The 20,473-nt window shown below is 34.9% G+C and overlaps 1 protein-coding gene across 1 annotated transcript; it reads right to left on the bottom strand.

The window, feature by feature from the left end:
- Positions 1 to 246: 246 nt before the first annotated feature.
- Positions 247 to 19,815, bottom strand: LOC148113972 (vomeronasal type-2 receptor 26-like). Its single transcript, XM_087893574.1, has 7 exons — positions 19,807 to 19,815; positions 17,023 to 17,202; positions 14,837 to 14,923; positions 6,420 to 6,731; positions 5,203 to 6,051; positions 2,263 to 2,484; positions 247 to 276 (listed from the first exon to the last, which is right to left on the bottom strand). The coding sequence occupies exons 1-7, from the start codon at positions 19,813 to 19,815 to the stop codon at positions 247 to 249; spliced, it is 1,689 nt and encodes a 562-aa protein (XP_087749700.1).
- Positions 19,816 to 20,473: the final 658 nt, after the last annotated feature.

Below are 20,473 nucleotides of genomic sequence, written 5' to 3'. Positions count from 1 at the left end.
GACTAATGGGCACACATCAAGGACCTTACCCACACAGGATGTTACCAAACAGGCGACTAATCTGCAAACATCAACTCCATCAATTAATCAAGATGTAACAACACAGGCAACCAACCCACTCACAGCAACAAAGCCAGCACCCCACAACTCCCCACCAGTATTTACAGAGAGACGGCAGCTCCAATCACGCTTTGCTCACACAGGCACGAAGCCGAAGGCACCAACCTGAACGTGATGAATGGGACCTCATCGAAATGTCATCAAGATACTGTCAATCTTACAGGGGAAAAGACCCAAATACACAAAAACTTGCATACCTCTACCCATGAAAATCTACGAACCCACATATATACATAAAACAATGTGACCTTTGAAATATTCTAGAAGATATTTGAAGAATAAAGACAGAAACTAGCAGCTAGAATGTCAGCAATGATGCCTGTATCTAGGGGTAGATTATTTTCAAAAGAAGAAATGGAAGATGTTAAACAGAAATTTGGAAAGTTTACAGGATAAAGAAACAAATCACATTTGATAGAGAAAGAATATAAATACATTTTTAAAATACTGAATAAAATAAATACTAAAATTTAAGATACTAAAGTTTACAAAAGAGGTTTGCTAAAGCCTTAAAAAAACTTTGAGATGTAAAAAGTAAAAGCTGAAGAGATATCAAATCCTACAACATCTGAATAAATCAAAGATCAAGATTGTTATATAAAAAAAGAAAGGATTGCATAGTTAGGTTTTTTTTTTTTACTTTATTGCGGTCATAGACCAAAAAACCAAAACATCCAAGACACAAAGCTAGCACATGACCAGACTGAAGTGCAAAACGGCAACAAGATCAGTGGTGGAAACCACTCCGTTGAACTCACAGTTCATGTATTTTAATTTTTTAGCTCCAATCTATATGGACTATAGTCAATTAAAATTGTACATAGGTAGAAAATACTATATTGCAATCTGCATAAAATCCACTCATCGGCACTTTATACAACCACCAGCTAACTGAACTGCTGGCAGTCAGTAAAGCTAACCTCAATCAATGGGTCCAGCCCATCCCTTCCCCCGGCTCTTACATCCCAGGACTGCAGCAAAATTTTTTGCTACCTTTAGTGTAATCTTAGAGTCAGTATCTTGGAGTAAGAAGCAAAGACTAAGATTTTCAGATAATCCAGGAAATCCTTGGCAAATGGGAGAGATAAATTCTGACCTTACCTCCCGATAATGGGGGCATATAAATACGATGTGAGCCAGCGATTCCGGAAATCGGCCATTACATGAACAGTGGGTGGATTTCACACACCCCGAGCACCTGCTATCTAGGACATTCAAGGGGATCACATTAAAACGTGCCTTTAGAAAGGCCAACCTGTATTTAACAAAGGATAGCATAGAGAGATATTTGGGGGGGGTGCATTCGGGGAGTAATACCGAGAGAAAATGGAGAACATACTCCCGCACCAAGTGCCAGATTCTGTTGTCTTTCAATATCATCCAATCGCTGAAATATCAGCGATTTGGCTGAATCTGGGCCAAGCATAAGGGCTTCAATAGGGGGAATACCTATCTTCATAAATTTGGTGTGAATATTGCGGGCCCAAGGACTGTGGAAGTCGTCCCGCCAGTTCGTTTAATCAAGGTTAAAATAAGATATGTTTCTATATAACTCTGAGAACCCTTTTTGGTGATACCAGGACTGGAATGTTAGTGATTTAGTATGTGTGCTTGAATAAAAGAAAAGAAAAGGCAAAAAGAAGAAAAGATATTTGTATTTAAATGTTTAGGGGGCAAAGTATCACTATGTTTGTTTGTACTTGTTGTGATGAAGATCTATATTTCTTTTTTTCTCATTCTTTTTTTCCTCCTTTGTTGTACTTTCTATGCTTTACTTTTATTTTTTCTGACTTTACTTGGTATTGTATTTGAATTATTTAAAAAAAAAACAATAAAATTATTTAAAAAAAAACATTAGCCAGAATATTTATGGGGAAAACATCCAACTAAGTTTTATTTCAGGAATAAAATTATTAAAAAAACTGGGGAGAGGAATAGATATAAAACTCAAGCCATTAAGAAAGCTCATTACATATAAATCCATCACATACAGTATAACACTATATACAGAATAACACAATAAACAATATTCTCTCTCTCTCATTTTCATTGATAAAATATAGTAAAATAGGAGATTAACTATGCTCATCTCACTGATTTACTCAAAGACATCTCAAATTTTTAGTAGCTCAATCTTCTTACCTGATTGAACCAACTATGCCATGTGATGGCATCTTCCCGGATGATCAGCTTTTGATCTGCTGGAGTCTGAGGATCCACCCTGCCAACCTTCACTCTTGATTTGTTTGAGGAAGTAATCCAGTTAATCACATCAAATCCAGCAATTACTTCACCATTCTGATTGAAGGCAATTTTATCCCCAGCACTGTTGTTAAATGAGATGCTTTTCAGACAGGAATGGAGCTGGATTGAAGGAGGAAAAGCAAAATTTAGAAGAGGCTGTAAAAAGTCTTTAATGGCATAAATAGAAAAAAAGCATGGCTGCTTTGGTGATGAAGGAAGCTTAGTGGAAGAAAACTATATTTTATGAAACAGAGATGCCCAAGAAGTAAACTAAATTCTAAAGCTATACATATACTAGAATATATTTGAATATATTTCAATCTGTTGTTTTTGTTGCTGTTGCTGTTAATATGATTGCTATTTTTATTACCATTGCTATAGTTATGATTCATTGCACAGTCAGCCAAATGTTCCAACTGTATTTGGCATTTTTATCCATCTTTGAGTTCTTTCCAAGAATGTGGGATAGGCAGAGTGGTGATGGTGTTAGTGGTATTGTTGCAGGATATAAACTGTTCCGAGCAAAGCTATCTTTTACAATTGACTGATGGCGACTTTGTCAATTCCAATGGTGTTTAACTGGTGCTCCAATTGTTTTGGGATTGCACCCAAGTTGCCTATTACTATTGTTGCTACATTTGTTTCTTTTACCACAATCATTTTATTTCTATTTACAGGTTTTTGTATTTTGTTATCTTGTCCAGTTTTTTCTCTTCTGTTTTACTATGTCCAGGTACTGTCATGTCCTTGTTGCTATTATAATTATGGCCAAATTAATGTTTATAGTATAATTGACTGAACATTGACTCTTATGATTCAGATCCAGACAAAGAACTACAGATATATTTCCATAAAATGTATGTTGTATTTGTAAAACTTTTGTAAAATTTCCTGCTCTGAATTCAGGAATGTGACTGATCACTGGAATACTTTTCATTGTGGTGGTGAGTTCATCTTCATATGGGGCTTCCTGAGCTACTAGGGTCAACCACACATCTGGGCTAGCCTTGAGTTAGATGTGGGCAACAGAAATATGAAGAATAAGGCATGAGGAGAGTATGGGAAGCATGAGGAAATGAACGTATGTTAACTAAAACTAATACTGGGAAAGAAACTATGGTGTGTTCATTCATACCCAAAGCTTTCTAAGAGCCAAGTAAAAGATGTGAAAGAAAATTGAACCAAGATCAGAGAAGGCAGATAACTCTTTGATCTGCTAAGCCTGATTCAAGATCAGGAATAAGCCACAGTGGACAGATACAAAGGAAATGCAGTGCTAGACAAAGTTACTTTCAGCAAATTTGAAACAGGAATGCTGGATTTTAAATTTCGTCTCAGCTGGGTGGGTATACATCGTACCAGGTCTTTTTAGTAAGCTGGCACGACTAATGAAACAGAAAGGCTGCCATTTGTTCATAAAGCATTCATTTTTGTGGAATATTAAAAGCTATGTGCCACAGGCAGGGTATTTATATGCTACTTGCTATATTTGCTGTTTAGAGAACCCTCTATGTTGGTGGACTATGTCTTGGTAATATGTCCAGGAATATGGAGGACTTGCCAGTATCTCCAGTTAGGTTTTTAGGCCATTGTGATGTCAATATAATGCATTTATTTTTATTTATTTATTTTTTTTAAAAAATGGTGAATCCCTTTAGTAACACACTAAGACAATCAGTATGGTAATTAAGTTTTTCCTCCATACTCTTTTAGTCACAATTTTAAAATCATGATATTTTGTTGTTGTTTTTACCAGTTTTCATCAAACTGTCATTAAACCGTCTCTAGAAATGGCCCAATCAATGCCAATATCTTCTTGAGCCTCTAACCACTGGAATATTGAAATAGCAACAGCAATAGCACTTAGACTTATATACCGGTTCATAGTGCTTTACAGTCCTGTCTAAGCTGTTTACAGAGTTAGCATATTGCTCTCAACAATCTGAGTCCTCATTTTACCCACCTCGGAAGGATGGAAGGCTAAGTCAATCTTGAGCCTAGTGAGATTTGAACTGCCAAATTGCAGTCAACTGGCAATCAGCAGAAGTAGCCTGCAGTACTGCACTCTAACCATTGCACCACCTCGACTCTTCTACTAATTCTACTAATGTCTTCATTTTACAAAAATATTGTTGTTTTGAATTTTGTACTGTAGTTCAAGAATGAGTTACAAAAATAATATAAAAGAAAAGAGCATATTTAAGGAAAAGCATTTTGTTTAACAGCGATGCTGCACAATGTTATTAAAATCAGCACACAAATCTAATACCTTATTGGAATTTGCTTACAAATACATTTATATATTAGAACATCCCAATTTACAATACATATATTGAGAAAAATGATTTTTTCCCTTTCCTTTATAGTTGTTCATTATCTCATAGCCTTATCAAAATACGGAATAAAATTTATAGCATTTCACCATAAAACCATATGTAACAGTGGAGTATAAGAAACATTAAATGAAAATCCAATTAGAAATACAATATCGTATATCTGAGTGACCACTATGATTGAGAAAAATGATTGTTAAAAAGATGAATACATTTTCATGCTGCTTTGTTTTAAAATAATTTCATAAAATGAATATGTCTCTAAGTCAAAATGAATTCATTATTGGAAAAACTGAGAAAGAAAAAAAATGAATATATTTTTGAATCTCTACAGGTGTGACTTACTGTGATTTGATATTTTAATTTAATTTAACTATTTTTGAAAAAAATATTGGCAAAGAGAAAAGAAGAGTTCAAAAACATTGGCTTGTTTTTTTTTAAAGGCACAATTATGTTGAGATTAAGTGTTATTTATACAACAAAAAATAAATCAGTTGGCAGTTACCTTCCAAAATTGTCTATGCTGTCCTTTCCTGTCTCCTTTTACCATGGTTGCTTGGTCTTTGAATCTGAATGATGACATGTCTTGCAGAGCATGAGCTACTGCATAGATGGTATTGTAGATGCTATAGCTATGGCCAGTCATGCTCATTTCAAAGAATGAATCAGGAAGGCTCTCCAGCTTCTCCTTCCCTGAACAAATACTCTTCATGTTATTTCCTCCAGCTGCATTTGGGAGTCTACAATTGAAGGCAGCTTCCCAGAAGGTCTTTATAAAATCATCTTCAGGTACATGAAAAGGATTTTGTCTCTCAAGAAATTGGGGAAATCCTGGTATGTAATTAGCATGAATTGTGAAAGCTAGGGAACCATCTAACAATTCTTCATTCCAGTCCTTTTGGTAGATGAAAGCAGTTTTCTCCACCTGAGCTGTCATTATCCACACTTTACCTTGTAGTGTATGGTCCTCCAATAAAATTGCAATCCATCTAAAGTATGCCATAGAATAAGATTCTCCATAGGCCACAATGACGTTTGCTTTTGTCTGTATTAATTTATGGCGTATCTTTTCTCCCTCTTTTATCATTTTATCAAATGCAATAGCATATCTTAGTGTAGGGATCCTTTCAATGAGGGCAAAACAAACACCACTCTGTGAAAATAATTGAACAATGGTTTGTAGAAATCTTTCTCCATTGTCATTATCCATCACAATGATCCCAATCCATGTCCATCTGAAATGCAGGAGCAGAGCAAGAATTCCTTCATATTGAAGATCCTCCTGAGGAATCATTTGATAGGAAAAAATGCTTTCAGCTTCCTTATTTCTCACAGAAGCAGGACTATAGATTAACTGAATATTTATATGAAAAGGAAAAGATTGAAAGAATACCATTATATTTTGCTTTCAAATATATATGACATATGAATTATCTGGATCAAAGAATAGGAATATTATAATTTTGCAAGTAAATTAGAGAAAATGTAAACATTGGCAATGGTCGTGAAAGTTAGCCATAGGATCAGACCTTTGCTTATGACAAAAATGAAACCACTGATTTCTAATACCATTATTTAATTTGGCTCTAATTTAAAGTGCTTTCAAATTTCAGTGTCCAATCCATAAAACAAAATCTATATATGCAAACACTCATATTAAAGACATTAACATACTGAACATATACAGTACATAGATTATTAATGAAACCATATAGACTTTACCTGTGGAATCTTGTAGGTATTTACAAGAGTTGCAATGTGAAGGGAGGTTTGGACATCAAGACCACCAATGACTGCTATGACATTATTCTGAGCATCACATGAATAGTTGGGGACAAATATGTCAAAAGCAGATATAAGAAGCAATGTGGCATGGTAAGTCCACTGTGCATTGAAATAGCTGTCATAAATGCGGAAACCCAGGGTGAGATTAGTCAAGATCCGAGGGGTTTCATTGATTTCCTTTACTGCAAATGTCAAGGCCAGGATATGCTGATAATTCTTAAGCAATAAACTAGAAGAAGAGTTACAACTCTATCAGAAGAAGAATTTACCTTTATCTGTCATTATCACTGATCTACATTATGTTCATTAGAAGTTATTACTATTTAATCTGTTTTTATGGAAATCACTATCGTTATCATAAGGTAGCCTAACCATTGAAAAATCAACCACATTAATGTTGATCTTGGTAGTTTATATAAAATAAATATTTCTGAAGTATTTGCAAAATAATTATTATTTTAGCAATGGAAGTTAAGGCATTTTTCTATTCATACCCCCAGTCTTATATCATACATATTCATCCTTTATAATATTTTAATTCTATTAACTATGTACTAATAAGTATAGCAAGTAAAATATTTCCATTTTAATAGTTTGATAACAGAATAAATTGAGAGTAAGAAAAATTCCATTTTATTTAATATTATAAATGTGAACCCAATGAAACAAGCTGTGATATGTCAATGCAGTAATTTACATTGGGAAAAATCACATCTTGCAAAATTTGTCACTATATTCCAAACATCTGGTTCTTCCTTATGAAGTTGGCTGCATAACTAACTGATTGTTATCTACCTGATCTTCCTTAACTACATGAAAATTAACCCTTACTTGAAATCATCAACTGATGCTGGCAGAGGATATTCTATGAACTCTATTTCATTATTAGATAAAATAAAATTCTGAGATACAATGACACCAATTATGTAGTCTCCTTCCTGATGATACTTGTGGATTGGGTTGTGTGGATGATGGATTCTACATCCTACAATATAAGGCTCACATGTTGTATGAGGAAACATCACTAGAACCAAAAGGTACAATACCATCATCCTAAGTGAATCTGTTTCTCGTTATTTTTCCCACTTATAATATCTTCATAACAATCCCAAGTCCAAAATTATGGTGGATTGATTTGAATTTATCCTGTTAAATGTAGAAAGTGTAAATGTTAAACCATCAGCCAGATCCTTGCCTATTCTTCACTTCTGACAATTAGTAGACAAAGCTATGCATCCTCCATAACCCATGTTGTTATTGTAAAGGTGACTGGATTCCATAGAGGATGACTAGAAAAACATTAATTATGGCGGTTTCAATAATTATACAAGAAGTCAGTCTTCCAAAAATACAAGTGAAAATTGCAGAAAAAACAACAGTTGCCACATATTTTGAACATAAATCCTTTCTTCTACTTAAATGGAAAAGAATGAATCAGAATGGAGCTGGAAGGCATTTTGGAAGTCTTCTAGGCCAGCCCCCTGCTCAAACAGGAGATCTTATATTGTTTCAGACAAGTGACTATCCAGTCTCTTCTTAAAAACCTCCAGTGATGAAGCACCCACAAGTTCTGAAGACAAGCTGTTCTATTGGTTAATTATCCTTAGTGTTAGGAAGTTTCTTCTTAATTCCAGGTTGCTTCTCTTCTTGATTAGTTTCCATCCATTGTTTCTTGTCCTGTCCTCTGGTGCTTTAGAAAATAAATTGACCCCCTTCTCTTTGTGGCAACCACTCAAATACTGGAATACTGCTATCATTTCAAACACACACACCATTCCTTCTTTTCTCTAGGCTACTCAAACCCAAATCTTGCAACCCTTCTTCATATGTTTTAGTAAATTGTTTAATTACCTTAGTTGCTCTTCTTTGCACCTTTTCCCAAAGTCTCAACATCTTTTTTTATAATATGGTGACCAAAACTGGATGCAGTATTCCAGGTGTGATCTTACTAAGGCTTTATAAAGTGGTACTAATACTTCATGTGATTTTGATTCTTTCTCTGTTTAAAAAGCCAAGGATTGTATTAGCTTTTTTGGCTGCTGTCACACACTGCTGACTCATTTTTAAGTGATTGTTCACTAGAACTCCAAGGTCCCTCTCACAGTTAGTTTTTGAGCCAGGTTTTGCCTAATCTGTACTTGTACCTTTGGTTTTTCCTGCCCAGGAAAAAAAAAACCTTGCTTTTCTCCACATTAAATTTCATTTTGTTGGATAGGGCCCATTGTTAAAGTCTATAAAAAAAGAATTGGATCCTGAGCTTGTTTTCTGATGTATTTGCTATTTCTGCCAGCTTAGTGTCATCTGAAACTTTGATGAGTTTTATTTTCTCATCTACAGTAAGTCATTTATGAAGATATTGAAGAGTACTGGGCCTAAGATAGAACCTTATGGTACTCCATTGCTTACTTCCCTCCGTGTAGATGTGGTATCATTAAAGACTACTAGTTGAGTACCTGAGCAAAGTTTTTCACATGCTTATTATTTTGGTGGTAACTAGCAGATTAAAATTATAAGTGAATAATAAAATTATGCTCTATAAATATTGCAACATCCTTGGTAAAATATGAGCAAGTGGTATCATAATATATGACTACTAATCTTCATTGCTTATCTTATAACTTTAATGAAGTCTTTCCCACAGTCAGCACTTCATGAGTGGAACTACATGGACATATTTTAGTGGCTCCTCTCAAAGTTCCCCCTTTCTTAATTAGTTTCCAATATAATTGGCAGAAATGATAACTATATTAAATAAAAGATTAAAAGATATTCCTAGCACTGGCTATCAATGTGGTGTGGCGGAGAAAAAACTAAAACTTCCTGTACTACTAGCCTATGTGCCCTGTAAATACATTCATAATTAATAACAGATATTTGTGAAAAGAAGACGTTCTTCCCCAATGATGAAAGCTATAATGTTTAAGGAGAGGTAATAGCAGTCTTTTCCCACACCACTTAAATGGATAGTCTCAGCACCTATTGGACACAAAGTGAAGGAGATAGCAAAAAGGTATGAATTATCCATCCTTAAGATCATTGAAAAAAACTTTTGACTCCTAGGGGAGATTTGTCTACTTACAAGAGCCACAATCATGGTCAACCTCAACTTATTAAATGGCATTTACATTAAGGTGATAAACTTGCTTAAATCTTAGCACCTGTCTAAATCTAATCACTCATTGATTCTAGATCTTCTATTAAAAATTAAACTGTTGCCATTAATCAAAGTTGCCAGTCAATTTCTTTAAACAATCTGTATGCAAGTAATCTCACACACTATATAGCCATAAAAAAATTGCTGAGTCTATAATGCCAATTAGGCACTACTTGTTTTTACCTGCCTAGGAGCCAATAAACTTTCCTTTCAAATCATTTATACAAGGACAAAAAAAAAAAATCTTATTAGGCTATCAGAGAACAAAAACAAATTGTCTCCCTTTTCAGAATTTTTAAGGTCACTTATTTAGCCGCTCTTGACATTTCATACTTTTCATACATGCAATCCAGGCCAGAAGACAATTCCAATAGAGGAGAATATATTTAGCTCAGTGCTGAAGTATCGTATCCTTGGTGCTCTCTGAATTTGGTTGTTTGCTTGCAGATGTTTAATTCCCTCTATGATCCATGATCAACCAACCATACATCATCAAAAACAAAAGAACCCATCTTCTGTAAAAATAGAAGTAAGGCTCCCTTCAAGATCTCCACCTCAGATCTAGCATCTGCTCATGGATAAACTTCAAGGAACATTATATCCAATATCCACAGCAAGAAGCCAAAGCAACCTAGTATAGTATCAGAGGATCAAAATCATGTAGAAAATTTCCCAAAAAAACCAGAAATTTTTTTTTCCATCCTTCTTCCCATATGGAGGACATTGGAGACATCATTCCCATCTACAAAATTGTTTCCTTCATGACGCAGATTAGTGATCAAATTGTCTGGTATTCTACTTTCCATCTCTATTCTGCCGATGTTACATACATTAAAAAGTATGTAAAAAGTATAAAAAGATAATTTTCTTTTTGAAACAATAAAGTAGGTAATTAGTATAAACAGACCCGAAGATCATTTTCTTTAGGTCTGTTTATGCTAATTACCAACTGTTTTGTTTTTGATAAATCTTAAAACCTCTGTTCCTTTTGTTATAGATAGATAATGATAGATAGATAGATAGATAGATAGATAGATAGATAGATAGATAGATCTCTCTGCCCTTTTACTCAAATTTGTTCTACACAACTAGTTTAATTTGGGATACTTGTGCTTCCTCTGATCTAGATAATGTTTTTCACCGAGAATGTGCTGAATGCAGATGATACTTGAAATTATAGTAATTTGCCAACAAAAGATTCCTATCAAAGACATCCTGCATTTGTTCCTATAGAACACGGGTATCAAACTGGCGGCATTATGTTGCAGTCACAAAATATATCATGATGTTTTTTCCCTTCATGGACCTGGGGTGAGCATGGCCCATTTGACACCCCTGCTATAGAGAACTGACATGGGGAATACCATCATAAAGATAGGCTAATTATCTGTAATGTAACAGTGTGGTCCTTAAGATATAGAGCAGTGTTTTTCAAAGTTGGCAACTTTAAGAAGTGTGGACTTCAACTTCCAGAATTCTCCAGCCAGAATGCAGGTTGCCAAGTTTGAAAAATCATCTATAGTGATACTAAGTTGATCTGACATTCAGTGATTGCAAAAGAATTTTCTCCTGCTTCCAGGAAAGGTTGGATAAGAAAAACTTTTTACCACATTTTTAGATTTCCTAACTTTTTTTTAATCTTTTAAAATAAAGTTCACAGATACCAGTTGGTCCTAAGAGAACATATAAAACTGAATCCATATAAAATATCACAATATCTTTAGAGTTAAAAAATATTATTACTATTGAAACCTATATTAATTTAAAAATAATACATCATACATGAATGTCTGAAAGTAAGAAAAAAGTGGAGAATATATATGATAATTACATTTTAAAGGTGACTTCTAAATATACTGTTAATCAGTAGGCAACAGGGATAAGAATTTTAAGGAAAATGTATTTAATAACATTATTAGGAAAGAGAATTTTGCTTCACAGATCTCTCTATCTGAACACTATACCAAATAATTGGATTTTTTACATTTAATTCATTTAATTGAATTAATAATATTTCTATTCTGTAGCTGCCTTATATCCAGCTCTCGTCTCAGCAGTATAATGTAGCATTTGGGGAAAAACATGCAGACCAGAAGCCCAGCACTTGAGGCTAACATTGAGAAGACCTCCACGGCCACCATGAATTTCCCTTTGGTGCTCAGGTAGGTTGGAACAAAGAAGAACCAAACACTGCAGAAGATCAACATGCTGAAAGTGATGAACTTGACTTCATTGAAACTATCAGGTAATTTCCTGGCAAAGAAAACAGTTATGAAACTGATCATGGCCAGGAAGCCTATATAACACTTTGCACAATAAAACATAATCATAGACCCTTTCTTACACTGTAGGACAATTTTTCCACTTTCTGAGTGCAGGTCAGCATCTGGGACAGGAGGAGAGATGCACAGCCACAGAGTGCAAACCCCAGTTTGAATTAAGAATCCAGATAAAATAAAAGTGTAGCCCAGTCTTTTCCCCACCCACTTCTTTATCCCACTTCCTGGCTTTGTTGCCTTGAGAGCCAGGACCACGGTCACAGTCTTGGCCAGCACACAGGAAATAGCTACAGAGAAGATGATGCTGAAAGTAGTTTGTCAGAGAAGACATGCCACCTTGTTTGGCTGACCGATGAATAGTAGTGCACAAAGGAAGCAGAGCAGAAGGGTGAACAGGAGCATGTAGGTCAGATCCCGGTTGCTGGCCTTGACAATGGGAGTGTTGTGATGCATCAAAAATGTCCTTAGTATGAGAACTGTGATTATAGAACAGAAAAGAGAAAAACAGGCTAAACTGATTCTGAAAGGTTCTTTATAAGACAAGAAACTTATGTCCTTGGGAATACATGAATCCTGTTTTTTGCTGAGATATTTTTCATCTGTACAGCCGTAGCACTCATTCAAATCTAAAATTTGAAGAGCCTTGGTACTACAGTGGTTTAAAGCACCCTGTTATTAACACAGCTGCCTGCAATTTACTGCTGGTTCGAATCTCTCCAAGGCTCAAGGTTGACTCAGCCTTCCATCCTTTCTAAGGTAGGTTAAATGAGGACCCAGTTTGTGGGGGCAATAAGCTGACTTTGTATAAATATACAAAAGTATGAAGGCTATTGCTTAATGCATTGTAAGCCGCCCTGAGTCTCCGGAGAAGGGCGGCATATAAATCAAATAAAAAAAAAGAAAAGAAAAATATATAGTCTAAGTCTCAAACTGTGCAAAAATATTCATAACTTTTGTCTTAAATAGGTGAATAACTGATAGCCCTTTCTTCCAAATTCAGCAATGAAGAAAACAATTTATATATTGGCTATAAACCATTAGGAAGCAATGTCCAACAAAACTGCTATCAATCTGATACCACAGGATGGTCAGAGAAAAAGAGGAAGTCCAAAGAAAACCTGATGCCAAACATTTCAGGAAAATATGAAATCATCAACTTTAAATGGAAGGATGTGGAGACTAGCTGTGGACTGAGAACTGGGGTATACACTTGTAGCCCAATGTGGACATAGTAATACAAACTATATCTATATTCTTTTATTATATCATTCAAACAGTAATATTCAGAATTCACTGTAGCGATGGCCAGACATGCTCATTTCAAAATTAGGATACAAGAGGCTCCCTAGTTGTTCAGCTCCAGTACAATGATTTTTCTCCATTTTATCCATTAGTGTATCTGGAAATACACAGCCAAAGACCTGCTCCCAGAAGTTTTTTCAAAAACTTCTGGGAGCAGGTCTTTTGTAGTGAAAGGATTTCGACTCTCTATAAACTGCTGAAATCCAGATACATCCCTAGAGTGAAACATGAAAGCTAGAGATCCACGGAACATGTCTAAATCCCAATCTCTTTGAAATACAAAGGATGCAATCTCCATTTGGGCTGTGGTGATCCATAGTTTTCCCTAAAGTTTTCCTATATTTACTGTCTATATCTTCATCTGATTGATAGGAAAGAAATCTAAAAAATCCAAAGGAATTAGATTTACCATAAGCAAGGATCACTGTAGCCTTACTATCATAAATCTTCTTTATTAGTAATAAAACTTATATTAGGGATTTTCTGTACGAATGTAAAGCAGACACCCTTCTGAGAAAACATGGCTATCAATCTTTGTACAAATCTTTCTCCATTGTCAGTATCCATAACCACCACCCCAATCCATATCCATTTGAAGTGTAAAAGTAGAGACAAAATCCATTCATATTGAAGCTCTTCCTTAGGAACCATCTGGTAGAAGGGAAGACCAGAAAATTTGTCTCTTATCTCTGGAATGGGACTATAGGTGACCTAAAGACATTCGTGAAAAAGAACAATTACAATTGCACCCATAACACATCCTGCATTAATTTGCATTATTATTATTGGTGCATAAAGATGACAGTTTTCAGTAACAATAAAGGAGAATATTTGTAAACAGGGTTGAAATGAAGGGTCCTTCATGATCTTGCTTGTTTTCTTGTAGTCGTTTCATTACCCTAACTAAGTAATATCATCATTTGCTGGTAAGAAGTTGGGTTTAGTTCTCAGTTTATATTCTAGTGCCTTCCCCTGTCAATGTTGATAAGGGTTGTGGTCTTAGTGATTCTTTGGTTGAGCTGTTTGCTTAGTTGGTAGTTTCTTGATTGGGGTATTGTTTACTTGATTGTTGGTCTGATGTTAATCTTGGAGTTAATCTATGCTGATCTGGGTGCTGAGGGCTGGTGGAGAGGTGCTTGTGGTTTTTTGTTCCCTTTTTGGCTGGTTGATTGTCTCTTACCATAAAATATAGATATTGTTTATTGGTGTGTATATTGATGACTGATTTGTCAAAGTGCCAGGCTTCTAGAAATTCCCTGATGCTTTTGGACTTGGCTTGGTCTAGGATGGTCACATTTTTCCAATTGCAACTAGGGTTAAGTCTGTAGTGAAATTAAAAAGTTTTCATCATGTCTTCTGACTGCTAGTTGGTGTTCGTGGATGTGTTCTGCCAGCCTTCTGCCTGTTAGTGTTATTATATGGATTTAAATATTATTGTTTAATATGTAAAGAAAAACATTGATGAACCACACCTTCTCCATGATTCCAGGTTAAAAAACTTTGCTACTAACCTTGGATATCTTAATTATGTAAGCTGATTCCAAGATATTGAAAGAAGAAAAGTAGACTCACCAAAGAAATGATAAAAAGAAGTGTTAAACTTTATTTGCAAACCTTACCTGAGGAATCTTATAGGTATCCAGAACAATTGCCATATCAAGAGAGGTAAGAGAATCCAGTCCACCAATCACAGCAAGAAGCTTATTCTGCATGTAACAGTTGTAGTTTGAGAAAAAAATGTTCTAGCGTATATATAAGCAGCATGGTGGAATGATATGTCCATTCTGCATTGTAATAATTATCATAAATATGAAATCCCAAGCTGATATTAGGTAAAATCTGAGGATTTTCATTAATCTGCTTTACCGCAAAAGCCAGGGCCAGGATGTGTTGGTAATTCTTGGGAAGTATTCTAGAATGAGTGTTGCAATCTGTATCAGATAATGTTTTATAGTTCTGAAACTTTTTGCAGAATTTATCACATTTATTATTGTAGATGTATATTGCTTTGGAGTGCATAATGTTAAACATAATGTAACATTCATATACTCAGATTGTTATATTTTCATATTACCTCATATTTCGAATCATCATAAAAAATAATGTCTTTAAAAATTAAACACCTTTCTTTCTGTTTCAAATGATTCCGGTGCTTAAAAGTGATAAACAACTGAAAGAGTGGCAAAGAGGACTGAATAAGTTTGTCTGGAATGAGAAAAAACCGAGAGTGAAATTGAAAATTATGCAAGATGTTCCAGAAAGGGGAGGTCTTAAACTTCCAAACCTACAGTTATATTATGAAGCAGCAGCTTTGACTCAAGCAAGTGACTGGTTTGGAAGGAAAAAGACTGGAATATTGAATATAGAAAGTTTTGATCTTGAATTTGGATGGCATGCTTATTTATTTTATGATAACAAAGTGGATAAAGTATTTAAAAGCCATATACTTAGAGACTCTTTGATGAGAGTTTGGAAGAAGCACCGACTCAAATGGGATTACAAAATACCGTTATGGCTGGATCTTGGTCATACTATGTGGAATACAAATATAATGTCACTCGGGGGGGTTTTATATAAAGAGATTCTTTTTACAGATGCGGGCAGATGGCAGTTGAAGACATTACAGACACTGTTGGATGAAGGAATTAATTTAACTTGGTTACAATATAATCAACTACAATTGAGATGGAAAGAGGACCAAAAAACTGGTATTATGTTGCATGAGGAAGAATTGGTCAGACATATAAAAGAGAAAGGTCCAATGCATATTAAAAGGCTTTATAATGTTTTGTTAGAAAGGGATTCAGAAACTGAATTGGTTAAAGATTGTATGATTAAGTGGGCACAAAATTTTGAAGAACCAGTGATGTTAGAAACATGGGAAAAGATATGGGTTCAGAATGTTAAATTTACACAATCGCAGAATTTGAGGGAAAATTTTTATAAGATGTTTTACAGATGGCATTTAGATCCCAAGAAATTATCCTGTATGTATCCTAATGTTCAGCCAAAATGTTGGAGATGTGATTGTTTAGATGCTACATATTATCATGTTTGGTGGAATTGTAAGAAAGTTAAGGCTTTTTGGATTAAAATATGGTGGGTTATGCAGAATGTTTTGAAGAGAAAAATTCCATTTTCCCCACAATTGTTCTTATTGGGTATAGTAAAGGGTTTTACACTGGATGAAATTAAGTTGATATTGTACATGATCACAGCAGCGAGGTTATTGATAGGTAAATATTGGAAAAATGAGTCTTTACCCACTATTGAAGAATGGACTTTGAAGATGGCCAGTTTTGCGGAGATGGCGAAGATTTCAGCATTTTTAAAAGATCGCTCACAAGAGACTTATGAATGGGAATGGAAAAAGTGGATAGATTATGTGCAGAACAAATATCAAGTTAGGAAATACCAAATAGCTTTTCATTGAAAGTATTATATAAAAATAGAAATGTATGAATACTGTGAGGGGGGGGGGAATTTTTTTTTTTCTAAGGGGGTTTGAGGGGTTCAAGTTTTGTAAAAAGGGGACTTTGATGGGATTATACTTCATGGAAGTCAGGGGGGGAGGGTTAGGGGGGGTTTGAGGGGGGTTAGGGTGGGGAGCGGGGGGTGGGATGGGGGGGGAAAATGGGGTGAAAATGTAATTGTAAAACTTTTGCAATAAAAAAAAAAATTAAACACCTTCCTTCTGCACAATTGCATTGTCTGCCTAGCATCTAAAGTTCCTTCAATTTCCTATAACATCATCTGGCATTCTAATCAACATAAATGCACCTACAGACTAAAATGAATTCCTTACATAGGCATGTTCCTCAGGCATGGTTGGTGGAGGTTCCTTTATGAAATCTTTGGCATAGGAAAGAAAGATCCCATGAGATGCGATGCCACCAATGATGAGACCTCCAGATTGACGATAGCTGTGAAGTGGGCGTTCTGGATATCTGACATTACATTTTACTGTGAGAGCTTTATATGCTGCCTATGGAAGCAGAATTAATAGAAGCATCGCTTCTACCAACATCCTGAAATCAATGGAAAAATCTTCTCTATAATTCCAATATTAAATGAGTCTTCTGGCCAATCTAAAGCTCCAAAAATTGAATACTTAGGTCATATTGACAAATGTATATCCACATCCCTACCTTTAATGCTAAAGGTTAAATTATCCAGTATTTCACTGACTGTGTTCAAGAGTTGATCTTTGGGAACAAACTGCAAATTTCATAATCAACTAATTTAAGTAAAGTTATTATACTAATTTCAGGAATGGGAATTGTTTTCCATGTAGAATATCTAAAAGAACCAACATATTTATCATGACTGAAGGGATTTTTTTCCCTATCTTCTTCAGTAATAAATATATTCCCCTTGCCCCCAGTACTGGGCTGTAGAAAGAATGATAACATCAAATATGAAGACTTTGATGCCCAACTGACACTTCATGCATATTATCCTAGAATTAACCTGCTTTTCAAAATGGTTTCCAAAGACCGAAATATTGTCATTTCAATGCCTGGAAACTCTAAGAGGAATTTTTTTTAATAGACTTTGTAATTTTTTCCTCTTTCTCTGGTATTCTAGTGTAATGCTAGTTCATTGGATTTTTCAGTGAACAAATGTGCCTTAAGAGACCAAATTAAGGAATAAAAATATTATTTAACATTAGAGGGACACGATTTACAGATAGGGCGGCATGTCTTCTTATGGGATGGAAAAAACAGACAACATAGCTACTTCCAAAGACATTTAATTAGAGATGTGCTGCTACAAATAGGGCAAAGGATAAAAAAGAATCATTACAATAAAATTCCATATTGGCTATCAACAATGGAGGCACTAATTTACCCAAATGTATTGGATATTGACAAAATTAAAAGATATAAAGGTTTATTAAATAGTCAAGGGGAACTGAAAACAAGACAAGAACTAAAAGAACAGGATGCAGACATTGATTGGTGGCCATATACACAGATACAATCCAGATACAGGACAGATTTAGAGCAATATGGATTTCAAAAAGAAACACACGAATTAGAAAAGATCCTTCAAGACACAGAGGACAAATTGATAAAAAAAATTATAATTATTTATTGAGATACAAAATGGAGGAGGAGGTAGTCAAAGAGAATTTGATAATTTGGGCCAAAAATTTCGGCTATAACATTGAATTGAAGAAATGGGAGAAATTGTTGAATAAAAATTACAAACTGACAATGTCTGTAGCCTACAAGGAAAATATGTATAAAATGTTTTATAGGTGGCACCTTCCCACTGGAGAGACTGGCCAAAATGTTCCCCAATACCCCATCAACCTGCTGGAAATGTAAACAAAGTCAGGGAACATACTACCACATATAGTGGATGTGCCCCAAGGTAAAACAATATTTGAGTAAAATTAGACTATAGAACAGAACAGAACAGAACAGAATAGAGTAACAGAGTTGGAAGGGACCTTGGAGGTCTTCTAGTCCAACCCCCTGCCCAGGCAGGAAATCCTACACCACTTCAGACAAATGGTTATCCAACATCTTCTTAAAAATTTCCAGTGTTGGAGCATTCACAACTTCTGCAGGCAAGTTGTTCCACTTATTAATTGTTCTAATTGTCAGAAAATTTCTCCCTAGTTTTAAGTTGCTTCTCTCCTTGATTAGTTTCCACCCATTGCTTCTTGTTCTGCCTTCAGGTGCTTTGGAGAATAGGTTGACCCCCTCTTCTTTGTGGCAACTCCTGAGAAATTGGAACATTGCTATCATGTCTCCCCTAGTTCTTCTTTTCGTTAAACTAGACATACTCAATTCCTGCAACTGTTCTTCATATGTTTTAGCCTCCAGTCCCCTATATTTCTATATTTAGAAGAGATAGCCAGACAATGTATAGAGATGAAGCCAGAAACATTTTTGTTATGAATACTTCCAGGAATATATGACAAAAAATACAATATTTAATTATACATATTACAACAGCGGCAGGAATTATATATGCACAAAATTGGAAAAATAATAATATACCAACGGAAGAAAATTTGATTAGAAAAGTTTTGGAGTGCGCAGAGATGAACAAGCTCACAAAAGAAATACAAGAAAAGGAGGAAACATGGTATGGGAGAAATGGTATGAATGGTTAGAGGAGAGGTTTAAAGGCCAAGGAAAGAGAAAATGAGGAAGATACAGGAGTTGAAATGTAGTAACGAACAAGTGGAAATGGAACAGACACGGAATGTATGATCGAAATTGAGTAGATTGTTATCTTTATGTATATAAATCAATATTAGAATCATATGTATAAATGACAAATTGAAGTAAGGGAGAAAAATGGATATGTAAGAAATGTTTACTGATGCGAAAATGTTGAAAAAAAAGAAAACTGTAAAAAAAATTTTTTTAAAAAAAAAACTGTTTAATAAAAATTATTTTTAAAAGAGAGGGAGGGAGGGAGGGAGGGAGGGAGGGAGAGGGACTGAAAGGCTTTATTTTTAGACTATCTTCCTTCCACAAGAACATATTGATGGAAATAGCACAATTTTTCTTATTGTTTTCTCCATCAGCCTCCCAAATTCTCCAAGATGCTCCAAACCCATATGTACCCTTGTCATCGATGCTTCTACTGGTATGCCAAAACATGACTTAACAAAATAAGTTTCCTGATGCTGCAGTATACAGTTCAGAAAATGCTTAAATGCTGAATGACAACAAATAGAGATATCAACTCATTGTGGCCGCTGGATTGCAAATATGCATAGTTTCTCTGGTAAACGATCAGAAACGATCATATGGTCTATTAACTCTTACAATGCTGTAGTTATTTGTTAAGATTTTTCAGAGGTCAGCAAAGCAAAATAGGTTGTGAACATTTGTCAAATAGAAAATCCAGGTATTTTCTAACATAGTTTGCAATGCGTAGTAGATGAAAAACTGTCTCCTTGACCACATCCACAATAGCATAAATAAAACTAGATTTTCCTATAGGATAGAATCAATTTACAATCATAACACAGCAGAAAAGGTACCACTTGGCTCCCCCCCCCCAAAAAAAATTAACCTATATTATCTGCTCCATTCTGAATGAAAATGTTTCTCAACAGCCTGTTTCTTCAGAGTTTTGGTATACAATAAATGATCACCAATCAAAACAAGAAATACCATGGAATGGCATTCTGAAAGAGAATTATCGGATCCAGTCTACATTCAAAACAATATAATGTTTCTCTGAAAATCTCCCCTTCTTTGCCTAATTGCTTTCTCTTGGTGAAG

This window comes from Pantherophis guttatus, chromosome 4, assembly GCF_059756535.1.
Source record: "Pantherophis guttatus breed Tessera chromosome 4, ASM5975653v1, whole genome shotgun sequence".
NCBI classification, from domain to species: domain Eukaryota; kingdom Metazoa; phylum Chordata; class Lepidosauria; order Squamata; family Colubridae; genus Pantherophis; species Pantherophis guttatus.
This window is presented reverse-complemented; position numbering and strand designations above follow the sequence as displayed.